This window comes from Myripristis murdjan, chromosome 1, assembly GCF_902150065.1.
Source record: "Myripristis murdjan chromosome 1, fMyrMur1.1, whole genome shotgun sequence".
Classification (NCBI taxonomy): Eukaryota; Metazoa; Chordata; class Actinopteri; order Holocentriformes; family Holocentridae; genus Myripristis; species Myripristis murdjan.
The window spans coordinates 13518819-13540740 of record NC_043980.1 but is presented as its reverse complement, the minus strand read 5'-3'; the positions used below and the strand labels follow the sequence as shown (position 1 = coordinate 13540740).

At 42.1% G+C, this 21922-nt stretch overlaps 1 protein-coding gene across 1 annotated transcript in view; it reads left to right on the top strand.

Moving 5' to 3' along the window:
- Nucleotides 1-21922, top strand: part of LOC115379969 (sphingosine kinase 1) — a 49479-nt gene extending 27557 nt beyond the window's left edge. Inside the window, exons 3-5 of the mRNA XM_030081004.1 lie at nt 10076-10170; nt 10839-10954; nt 16044-21922. Of these exons, the coding sequence (XP_029936864.1) occupies nt 10076-10170; nt 10839-10954; nt 16044-16944 (1112 nt within the window). The 3' untranslated portion in view covers nt 16945-21922. The remainder of the gene's footprint in view (nt 1-10075; nt 10171-10838; nt 10955-16043) is intronic.

Sequence of the window (21922 nt, the reverse complement as noted above, 5' to 3'; positions counted from 1 at the left end):
ACCGATAGCTCTAATGTTACTTTAGTCAGCAGTATTAGATTGCAGAGCCTTGCTGAGTTGCTCGGTTTCATTTAGGGATACCAATTGTTGGGATAAATGGAGACCAAAAACAGAGAAACTTAAATACACCCAGTTCATATTCAGAGAGTCTATAAATCCAGTACAGGACTACATAAGGCACTGATTGTGTGTGTGTGTGTGTGTGTGTGTGTGTGTGTGTGTCTCAAAACCATGCACGCACATATTCAAACATGCACATTAACTTTCATGCAACATACATAAATGCGCACACATGCGTACCTTTACAAGTGTACATGCACACACACACACACACACACACACCTGCAGTCAGAGGGGAGTGCTGCTAAGCTGTCATCACCTGCTGTAGTTTTGGTGGGAAACACCGTGCAGCTGAGGCGGTGCCGCTGTCAGGATGTGTGTGAGCAGGGTGGAGATGCATCTGGAGTTTCCTTTATTGGGGTTCGAGGTCGGCGAGAGGACGGGGAATCAAACAGACGGGCAGTAATGCTGAATGCTTTCGGCAGGGGTCATCAACTGCATCTGCCCAAGGGTCAGAGTTTTTCCAAGCAGACACTTTGATATAGCAGCATGTACATTTATTTAGTCCTAATTAGCCTGTTGTTGTTTAATATTTTTACTGATTTTTATTTTTACAAAATTAATGTTTTTATTAGCCTATATCAGTGTGAACAGACTCCTAAAACATGGGAAGTCTATAATAATAACTAAACAGACCTCAGCCAGTGAGGCAGATCACTGAGGAATGATGCTTCAAATTTGTAATTTTGGAAAGTAACAGAATGCAGTCCTGATTGGCAGGAAATATTAATTAATTTTAACCATTTTTGACACTATGATGCAGTGTCGTGATTGGTGAAAAATGCTTGCAGGAGGAAAAGCCTTTGGAATTGTTTGTCAGACAAGCCAAAGCTTTTCTGCGGGCCTTTCGTCTTCAACGGTTTAAATGAGAGCATGTGGAAAAAAAATGATAATAAAACAAAATGTCAATGAGAGCACATGAAAAAATAAAACAAAATTTTAAATGAAAGCTATGAGTTTGTCCCCCTGCTTGCATGCAGTCCTGGCACAAGCTGCTTTCCATTAATAAAAGACGGGAATTTGTTTCAGCTTCATGTTTTTAGTTGATTTGTAACATCTTTACATATTTTGGGTTGGAAAATCACTCCTGATAAAATTATTTCCGTATCAGTTGACCTTATTATTACTTCAAAATAGGAAGAAAAACATGCTAGATATCCTAAATACCACAACATTTTTTTCATCCTCACATATTCTGATTGCATTAATATTATGCAGGCCCGATGGGAAGCTGATGTAGCCCGCAGGCCGCCAGTGAACAATCACTGGCTCTCAGTATCCTTTGGCATCCGTAAAACTCTCATGATGGCAGTACTTGAACCCTTTGGCGGAAAAAGCAAACTTACTCCCACACACTTAGTATTCTGTTAACATTTTTGTCCTCTGACCTTTGTTAAGACAAAATGTGACGGAGGACGTCAGAGTTTGCGTTTTATGTGTGCAAGAATAACTTTGATTTTTCTGACAAAGTCCAGTGAAGGGGCCGCTTTAGCACCGCAGCACCACAACATCCTGTTACACTATAAATGCCACTTTACTTTCCTTCACTGCCTCCTCCTTTCCTGCATGACCTGGAAACTGATTTTGACTGATTTTGATCTTGAAACAAATTAAGCAGCTTTCTCAGAGTATCTTTCTGAGATGCTTTTATTATTAAACACAGGATCACCTTGCCCAATAATACTTACAGACTGCATAAAAGACTTGATTCAGATTACGTTTAGTGATAAAACATTGTGAAACATAATAACTGTAGCAGTGTAATACTAAGACTCTTTCATTTTACATAATACACCCGGCATTGTGAAGCTCTGTGACTGGCTGTTGCACTGAAGTTTGTGATAGGCCACTTCATTTCCAGTGGGCTTGGACTTTTATGACAAATTGAGGACACACAACTACCCTGATAATGCTTCCTTCTCTTCCTTCTTTCACTTCCCACCTTTCCTTTCCTAGCTTCCTTCAAGTTAATTCCTGGTAGGAGACAGGGGCCAGGAGATAGGAGAGGAAAGGAGCTCTAGAAAGGACAGAGTGTTGTATTTTCCTCTCTAAGCTTGTATTTAAATTCTTTCTAAATTATTGTTCAATGGAAGCTAACAAAGCATTTCAAGGGTGTGTGTGTGTGTGTGTGTGTGTGTGGTGGTGGTAGTGGAGGGTTTGCCCTCACATTTGGCAAACACTCTTACACAGATGTCCCCAGTCATACACACGTCTGCCATGCACCTCACATACATTTATATGCCCCCCCCCCCCCCCCACACACACACACACACACACACATAAAATCAAGATCAAGTTCAAGTTTACATTTTCAAAGAGATTTACAATCGAACATTAACACAGACTCTTGCAAGTCTCTTAAAATGCTCTCTTCTTCATCTTCCTCTCTCTCTCTCTCTCTCTCTCTCTCTCTCTCTCTCTCTCTCTCTCTCAATCACACACACACATACACATACACACAGCACACTCCCCCTCCGGGCTGTGACCGGAGGCCAGTGTGCTAGCAGAGATCTGTATGACTGTGTAATGAGTTAGTCACACTCCACAGACCTAACGACTGCCTCAAGCCTGCAGGGAGAAACTCAGCTGGACAATACAGAGAAAACTACTGCACTCGTACTACTCCCCTCTCTGTTTTTTGTTCTCCTTCTGTCCTTGTCTCCTGTTGATGCTCCTCTCTGCTTCTGTCGTTTCCTCGTGCCCCTTCCCTTCTCTGTCTTCTTATCTCCTCTTCTCTGCTCCTTGCCATCTCTCCTTTGCTTATCTCCTCTCCTCTCCTCTCTTTCAAACATTTCCCCAACAACAACCAGCCATACAAATCACTAAAAGCGTCATATAACTTTCCTGTCTGCCTCCCTGATACCGTCGCCTTCGCCTCTTACCATCACTTTATTTTTCCACTATCAATCTAAGTGATGAGGGAAGGTGCATACTAAAACTGGTCAGCGCTCTCCTCCCACCTCTGCAGTATCCCCTCCTCTCCAGTACAGCTTTGTTGCTGATTGGGGGCCTCTCCGTCCTTTTTAGTTTACAGCCTCTGCATAGATACGGAAATGTGATGTGACAGGACTGATAAGGAGGAATTGATTCCTCTCTTCTGCAGACGTAAGGGGAGGGAAGGTAAGACGAGAGGCCTGGTAATCGGATGCCTCCCCAGGGGAGCGTGTGTGTGTGTGCCTTTGAAAGTGATAACATTGCTGTTCTATACCTCTTTTGTGTTAACACATGGACACAACAGCACAACAGTGTCAGTGGGCAAGACGATGTAGTTTTCATGGGATACAAGCAAGAGGGAGAATAGGAGAGGAGCGTTTCTTTATTTTACCTGGAAATCCACCTGAGTTTGTGAATCTCTTTTGCAAAGGAGACCTGGCAGGAAACCAAGAGTAGTGCAGCAAACAGATACATCATAAAGTTATATACATTGTAAATTATACATATACATTATGCGTATCACATACATTATAAAATAAGAACAATAAACCGAGATGCAGCTTACAAAAAGCATTAGCAGAATCTTTGATATGAGAGCATAAATATGTAGGGTGTTTACCAACAAGAGCTTGTATATACTGTAAAATCCTACCATACCAGCTTATCAGCAGGATCATAAATTCATTCTTTATTTAAAGGCCTAACATAGCCCAGAATTTCCTCTACGAAACGCAGGTGCTCACCTTGTTTAATAGACTTTTCTCCTCACCAAAAAAATAAATAAAAATCTAAGGCACACACTGAATCTTTGCAAATTTTTATTGGCATGACAATGGTCAAATTCTAGGACATTTGAATGTTTTCACAAATCTATCAATAACTTCTATCTAAATGCATTGGTCCCAATATCATTATAGAGTCATAGATAGATGGATGGATGGATGGATGGATGAATGGACTTTATTGATCCCAAACTAGGAAATTCTTGAAACTAAGTCATGTGCCCAGGTTGACAGTCACATTGCCCAGCCACGATCCGTGATCCACATTCAGTTCAGGAATAAAGGTCAGGAAAAAGTCTGGAGTTATGAAATGGAAAGTGTGTATAAGCATCAGATGAATGACTTCAGATGGAAGAGAAGGAGTGTAGCAGAGAAAGTCTGACGGCTGGAAGTCAGAGGAGGTTGTACTGTCAGATGAACAGGGCATTCTGGTTGATCAACTGGATTAACGGTGCATTCATGTGCAGTCAGGATTATCAGGTATACGACTTTCCCACTAACACATACCTTTGTATTATTCCCCTAAGTCAGGCACTGAACGTGGGGGTGAGTTGTGATCTAGCAGTCTTAACCAATGTGGATTACATTATCCAATTCAGTCCCCTGGATAACAGCTTACTTAAAACATTATATTCCATCACTTTGTGTGACTCTTCATCATTCTCATGCAGGCAGTGGTAACAGCTCTACAGGAATTTTTTTCTTTCCTTTTTTTGGAAAGAAATGGGCAAATCAGATTCTTCACCACCTCTGTTTGCATTTATTTTTTACCAGAAAGCAAACAAACATGCAGATTGGGTCCGACTTGGAGAAAATTACATTTGCATGTTTATAAACACAACACAAGCCACTGTTATTCGAACCCAGATCGTGACCTCACCTGTCTTTCCTTTTCTGCTTCTTTCAATTAGTCCCCACTGTGTATAGACACATAGAATATAGCTATAATTAATAAGAGGAGTTGGTTGGGTTTTAGTGATAAAAGACACAGGACACAAAGGGTATGAAAGAGAGAAAGAAGGAAAGGGTTTCCCGTGTGTCTGAGCCCCAGCAGGTGAAATAGTTGGAGAGAGTTGTGACAGAAGTTGTGACGGTCTGGTGCACTTGACTGGCTTTTCTTTACACTTCACAACACTCCTTATGCCCTTTCACCCTCAGACAGAGGAGAGCGAGACAAAGAAGGAGACAGAGAGAGGGTGACACATACAAACACACACACACACACACCTCCCTGTCTGGGTGCACACAGAGCCACACAAATACAAGCCAAAACCCCTCACACTGTCATTGTCATTTCAAAGATGGAAATAATAAGCATACTATTTTACATACTTGCAGTAAGCCGATAATATAATATCTCTTTGGAAACAGAGCCAGACGGACCCTCAACGATTATTTGGGGAACTACACTGCATTTTAGCACAAGAAAATCAAAATGTCAAGTACATGACAAATGAGTGGCAGGTTTAATTAGCCAAAGGCGCAGGAAACAGCAGGGTCATAACAGAGAAGTTGTTCTTTGCCATAAAAAATATCGTAGAGACATTTGGTAAATGTAGCCGACTAAAATATGTGAATGGGAGGAGATGTTATGTGTCATTGAGTTTCCCACATACAAACTCCAAAAATGGAGTAATGAATTATCTGGTAACACTTCCTCAAATTTCATGATAAGTAGGTGATAATTATCAAGTGATGTATTTGAAATTACTCCGAAATTACATCAACATTCACCTCAAAATTTATTGAACACCAAAATTTTACTTTTACTGTGTTGCCAAACTCATTCTCAACATTAGAAATGATGTTGCAAACCTCATTTATGATTATTTTTGCACTGGTTTTCCTGTAGAATTCAAATACAGCTAAACTGCACAGAACTGAGGTTGCATTCAAGTTGCGCATGTAAAAGTCTTAAGATTTCATGATATTCCAGAAACTCCAGAAACTGACCCGTGGCGACTCAGGTCTCATTTTAATGATCTAATGGATTTGAAATATTCATCTAGAATGAGTTTGGTGCCACACTAAAAATAAAAGTTTTCGTTTTCAATCATTTTTGAGGTACACGTTGTTGTAATTTGGGGGTAATTTCAAAGAAATTTCAAATTTGTTAATTATCATCCACTTACCATGAAATTCACAGCCCACTAAAAATGAAGTGTGACTCAATATTCATGTCACTGAAATATACAGTGTACATGAGTAGGATGTGTATGTAAATTAATAAAGAAAAATATTTTTTATTCCATATTTGAGTGCCTTTCAGTGCTTCGGGTCTGCGTTTGTCTTGGAGCACCACCTTGTGTCTTCATTCTGGTTGAGATCTGAATTGAGCACGGCGCTGTTCTCTCGACCTTGTTCAACCCCAAAATTCACCTCAAATAGCTTCAGACTACGTTCAGAGACGCTGTTTTCATTGAAGTATAAAATGCGGCTCATCTGGTTCGTCACCTGTCAGGACCGAGTCTCACAGGTCCAGTAAAATGTTAGTGTGATACTTAAGGGATAAGCCAGGGAGTAGTACGATATATTCCCCACCTGTTTGGTGTGTCACTCCTCATTAATTAATGAACTCACTGATCAGTCCAAAGTGCAACTCGTCTGAAGTATTTTATGCTGGCTTGGTTATCTACCAAAAGTTGTTAGACACATAGGGCCCTATCTTGCGCCAGACTCCCTAAACCCGCTATCTGCGGATTTAGGATTTAGGAAGAGGCGTTCCCCCGTAAAATTGCTATCTTGTGCACCTCCCGCTATCCGCAAAACACCTGCGCTACCCGCTATATTATGTATAGGCGTGTTTTGGGCGTTAGGCCAGTTAAACCAATCAGTGTGCCAGGTGCCATTGCCTTTAAGGGCAGGATGCGCTATCCTAAATCCTAAATCCTAAATCCTAAACCCGCGATGGAGAGAGGGAGGTAGATTTTCTCAGGGCTTCTACTGAGGCTAAAGCAAGGTGGCTTTATATACATATTATATATTATATTATAGGCGAGTTAATTCGGGAGGTGGAGCCACATGTGTCCAAGTGGACGTGTCACAAGGTTGTACTGATTGAGTAAAATCCCCGGGTCACACGCCACACACAAGAGGCAGAGGGGGAACTATGTGTAAACTAATTTATTGACAAGGTAGATTGGGCAAATACAATATTAAAATAATAATAAAAATATAGCACAGCTGCTGGCTTATGATAAAACAATAAAACGTGCTGGGGTAAGTGTCCAATTAAAACAGTCTTTCCTCTAAACAGCCTATATGAGTAATATACTCAGTCCATTCCGGCGGCGTCCCGCTATCAGTCCGACCGTGTGTGTGGCGAGGCTCCGTCGGGGCGCGCATTGAAGCCGCCTGGACGCGCTCTCCTAACAGCCCAAACTTTAGGGAAAGCGGATAGCGGGTGGTCAGGACCACCCGCTATCCGCTATCCCTAAAGTGTGTGCGCAAGATAGCAACTTTAGGGATAGCGCATGAAACACGCCCACGACGCACCTCCAGGCGCAAATGATGCAGTCGGCATAACGGATAGCGGGTAGCGGGTGGCGCAAGATACCGTTTAGGGATAGCGGAAGCTCCTAAATCCGCAATTTGCGGGTAGCGGGTAGTGGCAGCGGATAGCGGGTGGCACAAGATAGGGCCCATAGAGAGAACAGGATTTATCACCGAATCAGAATCAGGTTGACTTGATTTGCCAAAATAAATGAATGTACAGAAATTCTCCTCGGTGATATTTACACTATTTACGAACAGAGTTTCATCTCTCTCTCTCTCTCTCTCTCTCTCTCTCTCTCTCTCTCTCTCTCTCTCTCTCTCTCTCTCTCAATTTTTTTTTTCAATTTAAATAGCTTTATTGGCATGACAAGGCAGTGCTTATATTGCCACAGCAAATAGCAGTGATAATGACAATACTATTAGTAAAAATAAAAATAAATAAACAAATGGATAACTAATGATACAATGTACACAGTAAAAATAGATATAAACAACTTAACAATTTAAACATTTTTCAATCATCATGGCACAAGGAACACGGTGGCACAACAGAACCATTTTGATCATAGCTTGTCATTCTTACTAAACATCTCTCTCTCTCTCATCTTTCTCTAAACATCTCTCTCTCTCTCTCTCTCTCTCTCACACACACACACACACACACACACACACACACACTGTCTCTCTAGATAGATAGATAGACATAGATATATTTAGATGTATATATATCTTGAGGGAAGGCCACTCATTTGCAATGCTGCTGATCTTTGACAAAATAAAACCCAAGTAACACAGGATCAGTACAAAATGACTGCAAGTGCCATTTCAGTGTAGAGCATAGCATAGCAATTAGAACACAAAACATGACTAAAAACATAGGATAATGAAATGAAAAAACAAAATCTCATAAGGTTCATATTGCAGTGCTTAACTAAGGACGTACAACTTTACATTCATTCTAAATGCTTTACTTGCTTTAAATGCTTTTTTGGTTTTTTAGTATTCAGAAGAAGAGCACAGTTGGCTTCAGGTTCATCTTACTGATCTCAGACTTGGTAAATAGATGCTTTAAAAAAAGCAGTCCGGTGTTTCTCAAAGTAAGGGCCCTTGAGGAGTTTCCAGGGATCCCAACAACAAAAAGTGACACATTTTAATTTTTCTTTCCAGTAATTCACCAGAAAACATCACTGTCATTGCATCTTACTTGTGAATAAATAGCCTGATCTTAGCTGCACTCTGACCACTAAAATCTCTCCATGCAGTGTACTACTGCTTTACAAATCAATACCAAATCCACAACAACAAAAATCCTCCAGTATGGGATGAGTGCGACAAAATCTTATCAAATGGAGGTGCGGCTGTCTATTTGGGGGGTCTGTGGCATGAAAAAGTAAGAGAATTGCTTGTCTAAATTCATGTCACGTCGGCACTGAGGCACAGAGGCAATATTGAGGAATAATTTCGCCAACAGTTATGTCTGACATTGTACTTTTGTGCTCCCGAGCTCTTTGCATTTACTTAGTTTCCTTATTAGCCTCAATGATATTCATATTGAATGATTCCCATTTGCCAATCCCTTTGCCTGCTGAAGGCGATAAAGCCAATCTGCAGTGACTCCACAAGTTGCCCTTGTATCATCCACCCCTACAAGGGAACTGGCCCTGTCACTAAAGCCCCACTTCATCAGATTAGTCGGCTCCACTTTAATTTGATGGAGTGCTCGTGGGTAATTTAGTCGTCCTAATCTAATTGGCAGCGCGATAGACACTTCATTTAAAACCATATATCAGCTTTCCCTCCCACTCGGCTGCTTCAGTCTGGAAACTTTAGGGAAAGGGGAAGGTTGGCTAAAAGACGGACTTGGAAAAAACTGTGGTTCACCCGGGTGTGAATGTTCTTGGACACGTACATGTGTCACTCACTCACAAACGCTTCATTTAACACTGCAGCTGAAATCTCTCTCTCTTTTTTTTTCATATCCAGTTCACATTCACAGAGACATGTCACCTCCTGAAACCTCATGTATGTGCAAGTGAGAAAGAGCTAATGATGCCGACGATTATGTTGGTAAAATAATAAATAATAAAGCCAAGCTGATATTCCTTTTACATTTAATAATCCTACAGTTTCTTTCTTCAGTTTTTATCACTGAAGGCTATTTCAGAAGATATTTTATAACGTGCTTTTTGGATACCGCCCAGAACTTATGTTTACATCTTTGTCATGTTGATGTTATGCTGCAGTGGCACTGAAATGAAAAAAATAAATATATGAAAATAAAAAATCCAATATTGGCATTCAGACGTAGGTCCCATGAGGTCTGAATGTGGCACAAATCAGATTTAAAAAAAAAAAAAAAAAAAAAAAAAATCATGCGACTGCTTGCTTTTTACAATTTGAGCTGCAAATGAGATGCTGTATATATTGGATATGTACAAAAATTGGATTCTGTCACTTCAAATTTGCAGTGGAAATGTAGTTTGGCTTGTTTGTTTACACACCGACACACACACACACACACAAACACACATGGGACACATCGGCGAGGCAAAGTGTGCAGGCAGGTCATACATTACCTGAAAAACCCAGATTTAACCAGCTGTAGCATCAAGCATCTGCCCTGCTGAAGTGTCCTTGAGCAGCACACCCGAGTCCCTACCAGCTCCAGGACGGCTGATGTGTAGCTGAACATGACCTCTGACCTCCCTGTTTTTGTTTTTTTGTTTATTTTTTTTTTCTTCCAGAGCGACAGAACCACGCCAGAGAGGTGGTGAGAGAGGCTGACCTGTCTCAGTGGGATGCTCTGGTAATCATGTCAGGGGATGGACTGCTGTTTGAGGTAACATCTCACACACACACACACACACACACTGACACAAACCCAGTATGCCCATGTGCCAACCCACAGTGTCCAATGAACCTTTCAGTTTCCTCTTTGGAGTTTTGTTTTTTATTGTCTTTTCCTTTACTTCTCTTACTCTTGTATCCCTGTATTGCTTTTAGATTTCATGCCTAAAAGCACCTTCGTATAACAACAAAGACTATTATTATTAGTGGATCTCATTTGTGATTCTGTAACTGTGATCTGTTTTGTGGAGTGGTGTCCATTATGAATCTGTTTCCGCTTTACCAACAGCATGTCTCCACATCACATTCATGCAAACTCAAACATACAACATATAGATGCATATATACACTGTGTATAAAGAGTGCTGTCATCATATGAGACAAAAACAATAGATGTTTCTATCATTACACTGTACACCTGTATTTCTTGTGTATCAGCCTCACAGTGGCTGTATTGAATTCACTCTCAGGATGGGAAATTCTGCTTGCACAAGCAAGTGCAGCTCAGCCAAGTCTTACTGTTGTATGCCATTACAATCAGGTCCCTATCCACTATACGACAGTGAACAGTGCCAGACTGCGTATCTCCACTTACCACTTCGGTTAAAGTGTAGATGTGCCTCTCTATTTGATTAAACCTGTGTTTCCTGTGTCTGCCAGGTAATAAACGGTCTGCTAGAGAGATCGGACTGGGAAGAGGCCATCCACACCCCGCTGGGAATCCTACCAGGAGGATCAGGCAATGCCCTGGCTGCGTCCATACATCACTACTCCGGGTGGGTCACATGAATGGCATATGCATCGTATATTTAGAAATACAATTAGGTAAAGACAGGTGGCTCACCTGATAGACTGTGTACCACATGTCAAGGTTCAATCCTTACTGCAGCGGTCCAGTCAAGCCCTTTGCTGCATGTCATCCCCTCCCTCTCACCTACATTTTCTTTCTCTCTCTATCATAGCAATCGAATACAGCAGAGATGCCAAGAAAATCTTAAAAAAAAAAGAAAATCATTGTCAGTTGCAGAGCTGCTGTGTTGGAGGCACAGACAGATGCAGAAACATAACATAGACCATATTTTTTTTTTTTTTTTGCCATTGCCCCCCTGGTATCAAGTCACTGTGTTGGGACAGTCATTTGTATCCCACATACTACAAGTCCATGTGTGCATAATTATTAAGAAAAAGACTATGTTTCAAATGTATGTGGGTCCTTGTCAGGTCCAATGGTAGAGGTTGTTCTCATTCATATACTGTATATATTCCTGGAAAAGCTCAAAACCCAACCCATTCAGCCACTGTGAGGAATGAACATCTCATTTACAATTTTTTTTTTTTTTTTTTATCTCAGTTTGGACATTGTAGGTTTATTCTGTTTTATTCACACAGCCCACGACCTCCTTTTTATGTGCATATAATAATCAGCTCTTGCAAATATAATCCTGTTAAATTCAGATAATGGGTTGTCTGAACAAGGCAGTCTGGCTTTCAGCGATACTGATGTAAGGACATGGTAAGTGTGCTAACTGGTGTGGTAACCAGGGAGCTAGTGGTCAGAAATACCGGCTTTTACTGTCTGAATGAAATGTTGCAGACATCACACATGCACTGGTAATAACTGCATAGTGTCAAAGCTGTAATATCCCTGCGGACATTATTGAGCACAATACCCATCTCACTCAAGCCTAGCCATTACCGTCATGCACACAATCACAGTTACATCTTTCCAGGTGTTATTGCTGTCCAATACTGTGGCTGGAAACACAACTACTCTGTGTCTCGTATCTAAATAAACCATAGCCACATGCAATATCAGGTAGATGTTGCAGCTCCTTTGTCTGCAGGTGAGACCGAGCCTGTTAGACACGGGCCTGCTTCCAAATCTTGTTGCTAATCAATCTAAAATGCCTTCTGCTTTATCTCCTTGCCCTGAATTAATTATAGATGATTTGCTCGTTTGAGTGGATTGTAGAGAGGTCACTCCGGCAGAGTGAAGGACAGAAGGCAGCAAACAAAGCTAGGAAGACAATAGAGTCACAGAAATCGAGCAGAATCACTAGGAGAAACTTGGGTTTATAGTTGGTGTTACTATACGAACTAATGTGCTAGGCCATCGTCACCAACCTCTTGAACGTCCCTTAAATTTCCCCTAAAGAAGCTTCAAAGTTAGGAGAAACGTTTTTTCCATTTTGTATGACAGTGACACTCTTATATTCTTTATCTGCTGGTTGCCAGTTACATCTCGTTTATACTACGTAAAATATTCAAACCCAAGACAACACTGAATTATGGCTGCACCATTACATCAAACACGAAATATGTAGTTGCATTGTTCATCTTTTCATACACATTTTCCTGTAAGTATGTAAATACCTGTAAATATTTGGTATTTTTGGAAACCTTGGGATCATCACTAGAATTCAAAATAAAGTTCTGTGGGCTTGAACAAAACTCGCAGCACGCATTTGTAGTGATGAAGCCACCAATGGGACCAGCAGGAGGATGTGATCTCATGCAGCTGGTTAAATACATTTTAAATAATACAAGATGCCAATACACCACAGAAACATTAGAGACAATTTTTGTTGTTCTTTGGGATTCCTTTGACACTTTAAATCCCTGGAGCAGTCGGGTTAAACTGTGTCCCTTAAATACCATCAAGGCACCCGTGAGCAAGGAATCACTGCTTTTCATATCAGATTGAACTTGAATTTTCTCAAATCACACATTCTTGTCTTGATTCTGGTCAGCTGATCTGCCTTTTTCTGCCTTGCATGATGAAAAATCCCAGTTTTTGCCATCTTAACCTCATATTCAGTCTGAAAATCTTCTTTTTCCGAAAACAGGTGAAAAATCTGCTAGTGGGATGAGATACTCATTGCCAATGCGTTTTAATTTCATTTGATTTGATTCAGAAGTAGAAATGTGTTGGAAAATGGCAAAATAAAGCAGATCAGCCCTCGAGTATCAAGAAAATGATCCTTGATTCAAGAAAACAATTGGAAACAAGTTGGTTAACATTGGAAACGAGAGGGATTATCTCTTTTTTTTTTAAAGAAAAACAATATTTTATGATAAACATCGTGTTTAAGATTTTTCAGTGCGCAGGGCAGCTACCAGGTGTAAATGTGAGGAACCAAATCAATGTGAAGCAGCCTGGAGCTAAAAAAAAAAATCAGTGAAAGCTTCCTGATAAATGAAAGTTAGAAATGGTGCCCAGGTGAATCACTGTGGTGGGTCTTGATTTAAAAAAAAAAAAAAAAAAAAAAAAAAAAAACACTCCTCACACTGCTGGTTCTTTCTTTACCAAAAGAGTCATTCATTCAGGACTAGGACCGCGCTGGCCCATCAGCTTCTCACTGCACAATAGTTCTCTGACCAGACCAGACCAGAGCAGCAGCAACAATGAGAGGAAGGGACCAGACTCTGTATTGTTTACTCTCTCTCACACACATACACACACACACACACACACACACACACACACACACACACACACACAGTCTCCCCCTCTCTTTCCTCCCTGCTCTCTCTCCATCACACACACCAGGGGCATCCAGAATCTCTCCCACTGTGGTTGCTGCAGGTTGTCCCGCGGTGGCCCTGGCTAGAGTGTATCTGGCATTATTCCAGATGAATGTACATAGGGGTTCACTGAGGCTACGTGCAGCATGTGGATCAAACGAGTGGGAGCTAGAATGAATCCGGTATATTATGCAACGCGCAGTGTGTGGGTTCACTGAGTGGGGACTCGGCGTGTGTCTGTGCATAGTCATAATGGGTAGGAGCTGGAAAGTATCTGGGAGTCAGCTGATGTTTTAAATGCTGTTTCTTAAGTGACAGGTAAGTGAGCCGGAAAGGTTGGCTGTGCCTGGCCCAAAGTGAGAGTCTCCCTCCCCTGGTGGTTTGTAGACACTGCATCAAAAGCTATAAGAGACAGGATTCAGCAGATGTAAGAGCATTAATTAGCTTAATGACTGGTTATTAGGAGTTTGTTCCCATTTAAGTACTCTCCAAGAGCCTCGGTTCAAAATGTTGCCCGTACATGATGACCTCATGTTCGACCTTTATTTAATTTTTGTTCACACGGGGAGCAAAAAGAGTTAAAACTGCAGGGAGCAGAGTTGGAAATCCTATTTTTTCCCTGACCTTTTTACCAGACAATGATTAGAAAGAAACAGAGCGGAGGAAATTTAGATTAGACTATTTGGATAGCCAGATCGGTGAATATATTCAGCACGATGAATATGGATATAACTCTGGGGCGAGTGCCAGTGAACTCCCCTGAGACATCCAGTCTTAGCTGTAATTGGCTGTGGGTGGTAACAGCAGGCGAAGCTGTATGTGTGTACATCTGTGTGTTTCTGTATGTGTGTGTGTGTGTGTGTGCATGTGTGTATGTGTGCATGTGTTTGGGGGGCTGGGGTGGGGGTTATCGTGACCTCCCACCCCTGTCTCCGTTCTCCCAGATGGGGCTGTCTTTGTTGTCTGGCCGGTCTGTCATGTCTGAGGCCCGTAAGCTGATTCAGACCCACCTCCAAGATCCTGGTGTGCGTTTAACCCCATCAGAACCCCCACCACCCCCACCCCCACATCCACACACACACACACACACACACACACACACACACACACACACACACACACACACACACTTGCCTTCTTACAACTATTTCCATAATACCTTCTGTTCTCCCAGTGTTGTATTACAGTGACACTGTATCCCCTTCAGTTTATCTCTTAGTGCCATCCAGCGTCACCTTCACACACAGGACCCTTTCTTCTCAATGTGAAAGTTTTCTTTTTTGCTTTTTCAATGTCTGAATCCCCAAGTTGTCTTCCAGTAAGCCGAGGATGCCCATTTGAAGTCGTTTTGTCCATGGGACCCCGGCAGGAAAAGATTTGTTTGTGTTTAACGGTTTGGTTGTCGTACTTGAACACTCACAAATAGATTCAAAGATTTGAGATTGAAACATAATATTAAAATCAGCGCTCTTAAATTATGAGTAAATTGAACTAATCTTTGTGCTGAGGACCCCCCTCGAAGATGCCTGGAGATCCTTGAACCCCACTTTCAAAACTGTTGCCGTGAACCACAATGTCTAGTGTCATCTTTTTGATGTCTGCTGTTGAATCTTAACTCCTCTCTTGCTCTGTGCAGTGTACTGGTGTCCTTAGTGGATCCCAACCTTGTACCATCAGCATCTCCAAGTTCAAGTTATTTAGAGCCCCAAATCAGGGCCACAATTTAACAAACAAAACAGGACAATACCCCCTGACTTGAAGCAAAAAACATCATTGCCTGTTTTATTAAAATGGTTCTGTTGTTACCTTCAAGACTCCTGGAGCGCTCCTTCTTTCAAGTTTTGAAGTCGTAATACAACCTGTCATGCATTCAAGTGCATTTGGTCAGAAATAACAACAAAATGGACCCTGTAATAAAAGTAGTTTTGTGGCAGTTGTCGTTTTATTTTAGAAATCAAGCTGCTTAGTGCTGCCACAGCAGAATAAAAAGGAAAACATGTGCATCAGGCATGTATTTCATGTTTTAATTCATATATTAGTCAGGAGTTATTATGTAATACATCACTTTTACCATCAATTGTTGACCTAGCTTCCATCTTCCCTGCAGCTTTTCCCTCAAGACATGCCCCAAAACATCATATCTCTGCTACTTGCATAACAAAATTTTTTCCAGCATTCCCAGTCCCAGTGTTTTCAGTTTTGTTGAGTCATTCATATTCACTCAAATTATAATTATGGCATTTCAGTGCTTAGAGGCTTTCAGGAACCTGGAACATTGCTAACTCTTGTCTCCTCTCATCCTCTTCCTTCTGCTCCGTCTCTCTGGTTTCCCTCCTCCAGAGCCATGCCGGTGTCCAGTGAGGAGCTACTGGTGAGCTGCGGTTTCCTCCTGTGTAAAGGCCTGGTGTCCCGCATGGATCTGGCATCCGTCCATCTTCCCTCCAGCCCTCGCCTCTTCTCCTTCCTCTCACTGGCTTGGGGCTTCGTAGCAGATGTGGACGTAGAAAGCGAGAAGTACCGTCACGTTGGCGCTGCTCGGTTTACCGTGGGCACGCTGGTGAGGCTGGCTTCTCTCCGAGTCTACAAAGGCAAGCTGGCATACCTGCCTGCCGCCGCCGACTGCAAAGAGGAAGGAGATTTAGGAAACAGAACGACGCTGCACTGCAACAATCAGTCTTCATCTTTCTGCCCGGCCTCCCTCCTGTGCCGACCCTCCAGGGACTCTCCCTGCCAGAATGCCGCTCACCACACCTTCCACAACTCCTGCCACTCCAACAACTCCCTCAAGGTTAGGAGGACGGAGAGCACGCCCTCTCGAAATGCCACCAAAGCCCTCACCGGGCCTTCTGACACTCTGCTTCCATCTCTGGACCAGCCGGTACCTAGTGACTGGGTGGTAGTGCAGGAGGAAGACTTTGTCCTCATGCTGGCCATGTACCAGTCCCACCTGGCGGAGGATTTGCTTGCCGCGCCTGACTCTACCCTGGATGATGGTGTCATCCATCTTTTCTACGTTAGAGCAGGAATATCACGTACCGCACTACTGAGGCTGTTCCTGGCTATGGAGAAGGGTGCACATCTGGCTACTAACTGCCAACATCTGGTGTACTCTAGGGTGCGGGCACTAAGGCTTGAGCCCTATTCACCCAAAGGGGTAATAACAGTGGATGGGGAGGTGGTAGAATATGGGCCAGTGCAAGCGCAGGTACATGAAGGCCTAGCAAGATTAATCACTGGATGAACTGGATGGCCATCAGCATTAGGAGACCAAAATTCGGCCAAGCTCAGCCAATGGCTGACGTTCATCTCTCCTGTACTCTTTACCAAGGGTTTGACTTGGCTGACGAGGTGTAACCATCAGACAAACTCATTAAACTGATTTTAGACTTTCAAATTGGAAATGCGCAGGTCCAACAGCAAAGCTATGGTTTGTCCACAATGGATGTAAGGCTCTTTCACTGTTACATTTTAGTCTATCGAGCAACGCTATCCTAGAGATAGCCTCACAATGGTCTACACACACCAGACCCATGCTTCATTAGTTGCTCATGCTGTGATGGAGTGGGGATATTGCAAGGAAGAAGTGCCATGGTGAGATAGTGGACATGGCAGTGTCACTTTGTAGACATAACTCATGCTCTTACACAGCAGCACAAGGAGAAAGGTCAGCAGGGGCAAAAGGCACACACACACACACACATACACACACACACACAAACATGCATTAAATCTTCTGTAAGATGTACAGTGTTTAGCCTCCGATGAAAGGAAATCCATCAGCATCTTTAGCAGATATCTCATCCTGGTATCATTCATCACTACATGGAGGCTGTCGCTTCTCTGTGGTGAAGCTGCTAAATCAACTTGAATTACAGCATCTTATGCAATAGCAAGGGATCAGATTTATGCCTTCGCAGCTCCTCCGCAGCAGGACGGAGATCCTGTGTGTGATGCAGTAGACACGAGGTAGCGCTGACATCATCATGGCATTATTATTGCTTTTTTTTTTTTTTAACTGAGGCAATAAAGGCTTTGCGACTGTTCATTGTGAAGTAAATGCCAAAGGCCACAATGTCACTGACATGAGGTCTTGGTGAGTCAACCTCTTATGTTCAAGTCTAGAACAATGGAGCTTCGCCATCGTGCCATGGCGCACAGGTGAGCACTAAAATGCAAATCAAATCAAAATAAAATCAATTCCATTTAAAACAGTTTGCAGGAAACACCCTTAGCTGCTACCAAATCTACTTAGTTTAAGACATTCATTAATTGAAGACAGTCTTCTACAGCTTTTTGTATCTTTGCTTGTCTGATTGTAGGCTACATGGCAATTGATAAGAATTTGGTTTGCCATGGATTTCAGTATTTCGTTTAAGTTTTCCCTGGCATGGAAAACGTAAAGAGCCATTGTCCTAGATGTAGAGCTCACATGGCCCTTCTTGGATTGGATGACGACAGCCCAAGAATGGCTGACGCGCCTTAAACCCTCGCTGGCTTCATTCTCGTTTTCTAAATCAACCATACTACCTTAACTTGACACGTGTACAGATTCACGTCAAATCATTTCATAGATTCTCCATTTTTGTCTTAACATCGAAGTAGTAGTCATATTTAAGTCCTGCCTTTTTAAGTGTAGCAGCAATGTAAACAGTGAACAGTGTGACCTCCGTGATATCTGCATTTGTTTGGTGTTGTTAAAGGAAAAATCCACCTAAACCACTTTAATATTGTGAAACAGCTCATGTACGTTGCATTCCTGGGGTTAATATACAGTTTAATGGTTTTATTTATTTATTTTTTTATGTCTGTGCATGAAGGACCAAACGTAGATGATGTGCTGAGATCACATCCTCATTTATCCAGTGCAGGTACAGGGAAGTTAGATACAGAAAGAGAACATTTTTCTGCTATATAAAACATCGACAGTAAACATCAGCTGTTATGAGTGTCAGTTGGTGAGACTCAAAGAACAAGGGCTTATTTCTAGACTCACCACTTTGCACCGACGTTCAACACTCACACAGGGAAGAAGCTATCATAGACGAGGCAGAGACACCAGTTTCTCCAGAGAGCAGTTTAAATAGTCCACAGTTGAAACGTCGACATAATACATCTTACCTTTTTCTCGGCTGAAAAACATCTCGTTCCTGCTCCTGTTCTTGCTCTATCACCACCTACACGTATAACCCTCAGCTGAAACACTCAGACATTTTGACACTTCCACCGGGGGAAATGTAGGAAAATGACTCGCTGAAGAAGAAGTAGACAGGGCAAAAAAAATGTGAAGTACAACACTTAAGCACAAGATAACTCCTGGAATGCACTGAACATCAGATTTATGCTTTATGACATTGTTAAGGGAGCCTGAAGGTGGAGTTTTCCTTTAAACAGCAGCTGCTGTACGGCCTGGCCGGGCCGGCCGTGTCCTGGTCCAGGTTGGGTGACTTGTCTTGTAGTGCCTAGATCTGCTCTGCTGCTGCATCGCTCCCTCCCTCCTCCCTCCTTCCCTCCCCTTGTCCTACTCTTCTTCCTCTCCCCCTTTCATCCATCCATCTCCTGCTTGAAGTACTGCAGTGCTCTGCGGAGCATTTCCAGGGCTGTGTGTCTCTGGCCTCAGCTGCTGTCACACACACACACACCCTTTCCCTATTGGAGATATATTGACGATCATCACCTAGGTGCCCTTACCATTTAGCTTTAAGCCACATAGAGGAAATGATGACTAAAGCGTTAACGTTTTACATCGGGCCTGCTTCTGACCTCATTTTTTGTTTTAATATTTGTGAGGAAAAACTCGATCTTTTCATTAGTGCATGATGAGAGAGATACTTCATGGTTTTTCGTTCTCTTCGAGCACATACAGGTCTAAGTGAAATGAGGTTAAAAATCAATTTGATGCACTTTGCCTGTGGAAATCCAGCCCTGGACGGAGTGAACTGAACTCTTGGGAACGGGAATGACTAGTCATGCCTTAAACACAAAAGGGGGTGGAGGGTGGGGTGGGGGGGTTGTTAAGCAGCACATTGGTCAGCGTTGGGTGTGGAGAGTGATGGAGAGTGGGAAGAAGGGAGGGGGAAAGGGGGAAGGAAAAAGTATTGACTTGTTAAATGCTGCATGAGGTAGGCGGCATTGTGTTCCTGACCGGGTGCCCTCGTTCTTCCTCTTCACCACAAGAGATCATTTGGGAGCATGAGCAAACTGTCCCGACACGATGAAAATAGTTATGTATTTCATACCTGTACATTTCACCACGACTCCAACGCTGTTAAGTATTTAAAGTTGGAATTTGCAGGAAAAATGAGAAGGGAAGGCACCTACAGAATCCACTGAAATGATGAAATGATTCCTCCTTTTTGGTGGTTTGATGTAGCAAAAGTGATATCTTGTCCATACATGTCAATAAAACCTCCTCCAAAAACAAGAGGAGGATTTTGCTTGCTGTTAGCCTCGATGTGCCCCTGGTATGACGGAGCATCTGCAGCACGGGGGCTGCAGAACACTTCTCTTAAAAATGCATCATTTTGATTATGATTATGTGATTATGTGTCATCAAGAAATGAATTGTGAAAGTTAAGATTAATATATATATTTCTAACATTAAGAAAAATTAAGAGGATTAATTTATTTTGTATAGCTTTGCACATTCTGTCAAGATTTGGAAATACAAATGTTGCCAATATCATTGTGAGGCTTTTGTGGATGAAGGGTTAAATGTATGTCCTATATATAATCATATAATTAGCAGAAAGGCCCAAATTTTATGAATTTGTCTTAGATTATACATGTACCAATGAGGGACTCTGCAGCAGGGCTGTGACTGAAGAGCATCTAAGACAGAAATGCTACTGGAGTTGAAGCATTTGAAGGCATGCTTGTTTCCTTTTGCTGTCAATTTGGGTGACAAATAATGAGCCGCTGCTGCTGTAATCTGTGGCACACCTGAGGGCTGACATGGGAGGGGAAATAAAAGTCTGAAATGTTTTTAGGTGTTTGAGATCCAGTGCACTTCAACTGTATTTTGCTTGATTTAAAGGTGGATAGACTCCCGAGGTAAACAAGCACAGCACTTGTCTTTTTCCTGCAGATTTTTTGAAACTTGCAGTATGCAGTTGTTTTTTTGGCCCAGGTCTGACGGTGTGCTGCAGGACCAGAGCTGATTTGTCCGTTCGAGAGGTTTTTCCTATGCAAAGCCTGACCAGTTTGCTTGAGTGATGCTGTGATTGTTTGATGTGCTTTGATTGTGCTGCCCCCACGTGGCTAGAGTAGAGTAGTACACTCACTCTCATTCTTTCATTCATTCATCATTGGCCTCTGGCTGAATTTCAGAATCCATTGATATGATTTCCTACCTCCTCTCTGAAAACATGACACATAAGCAAGTCCTTTGTGAAAAAGCTTTGGACGCCGGCTTCCTCCGACAACAAGAGGCGCAAACGCAGGGGAGGGAGAGCAAATGAAAATAGCTGAGCTGAACATTCAATCAAAAAGTTTTGGTACCAAGAGAAAGAAATTCATCTGCTGTTTTGTTAGAGAAAGTTACATAATTCATGTTTGGTTTCTTCTGCGACTGCAATACTGGCATTGTGCCATTTTGAACTTGCATCCCAGATTTGTTTTTTTGTTTTTTCGTTTGAATACTGTCAATAACAGCACCAAAGCACCGGCATGTCACTAAATATTGGGTAAAAACTTGAATCTCCAATATTTCTCCTGTCAAGGAGAATAAATTGGTGTGGCAGCCTGAGGCCTAATCCCATTTCTAACTGGAGGTCTCTGGGATTGAAAATCCAAAGGAGGGCCAGCCAGGCTGTCCCACTTAAATCCAACTAATAAATGATCCAATGTCGAGGACTGTGACATACACCCTGCTGTCAGCCTCGTGAACACGGATGACACAAATCTCAATTTGAGTTGGCTGCTCAGTTGACTGTTGACTTGTTGAGTCTTAACTGCTGCTTCTGAACTGCAAACTGTCTTGTGAAGTCTACATGTTTATGGTGAAGGGTTGTTTTTGTTTTTGTTTTTTTAAAATCAAACTGATGATTGAATGGTTGATTCTCTTTACTTGACGATGAACTTCTACAGAGATCTATTTTTCCATTAGACAAATGTCTGTACTTTTTCTATGCTTTAAAAATCAAACAAACATTCTCCTGGAGTGTTTTCTATTGAAAAATAAAACCAGTGATGAGCCACTGCTTATGGATTGGTTCACTCAA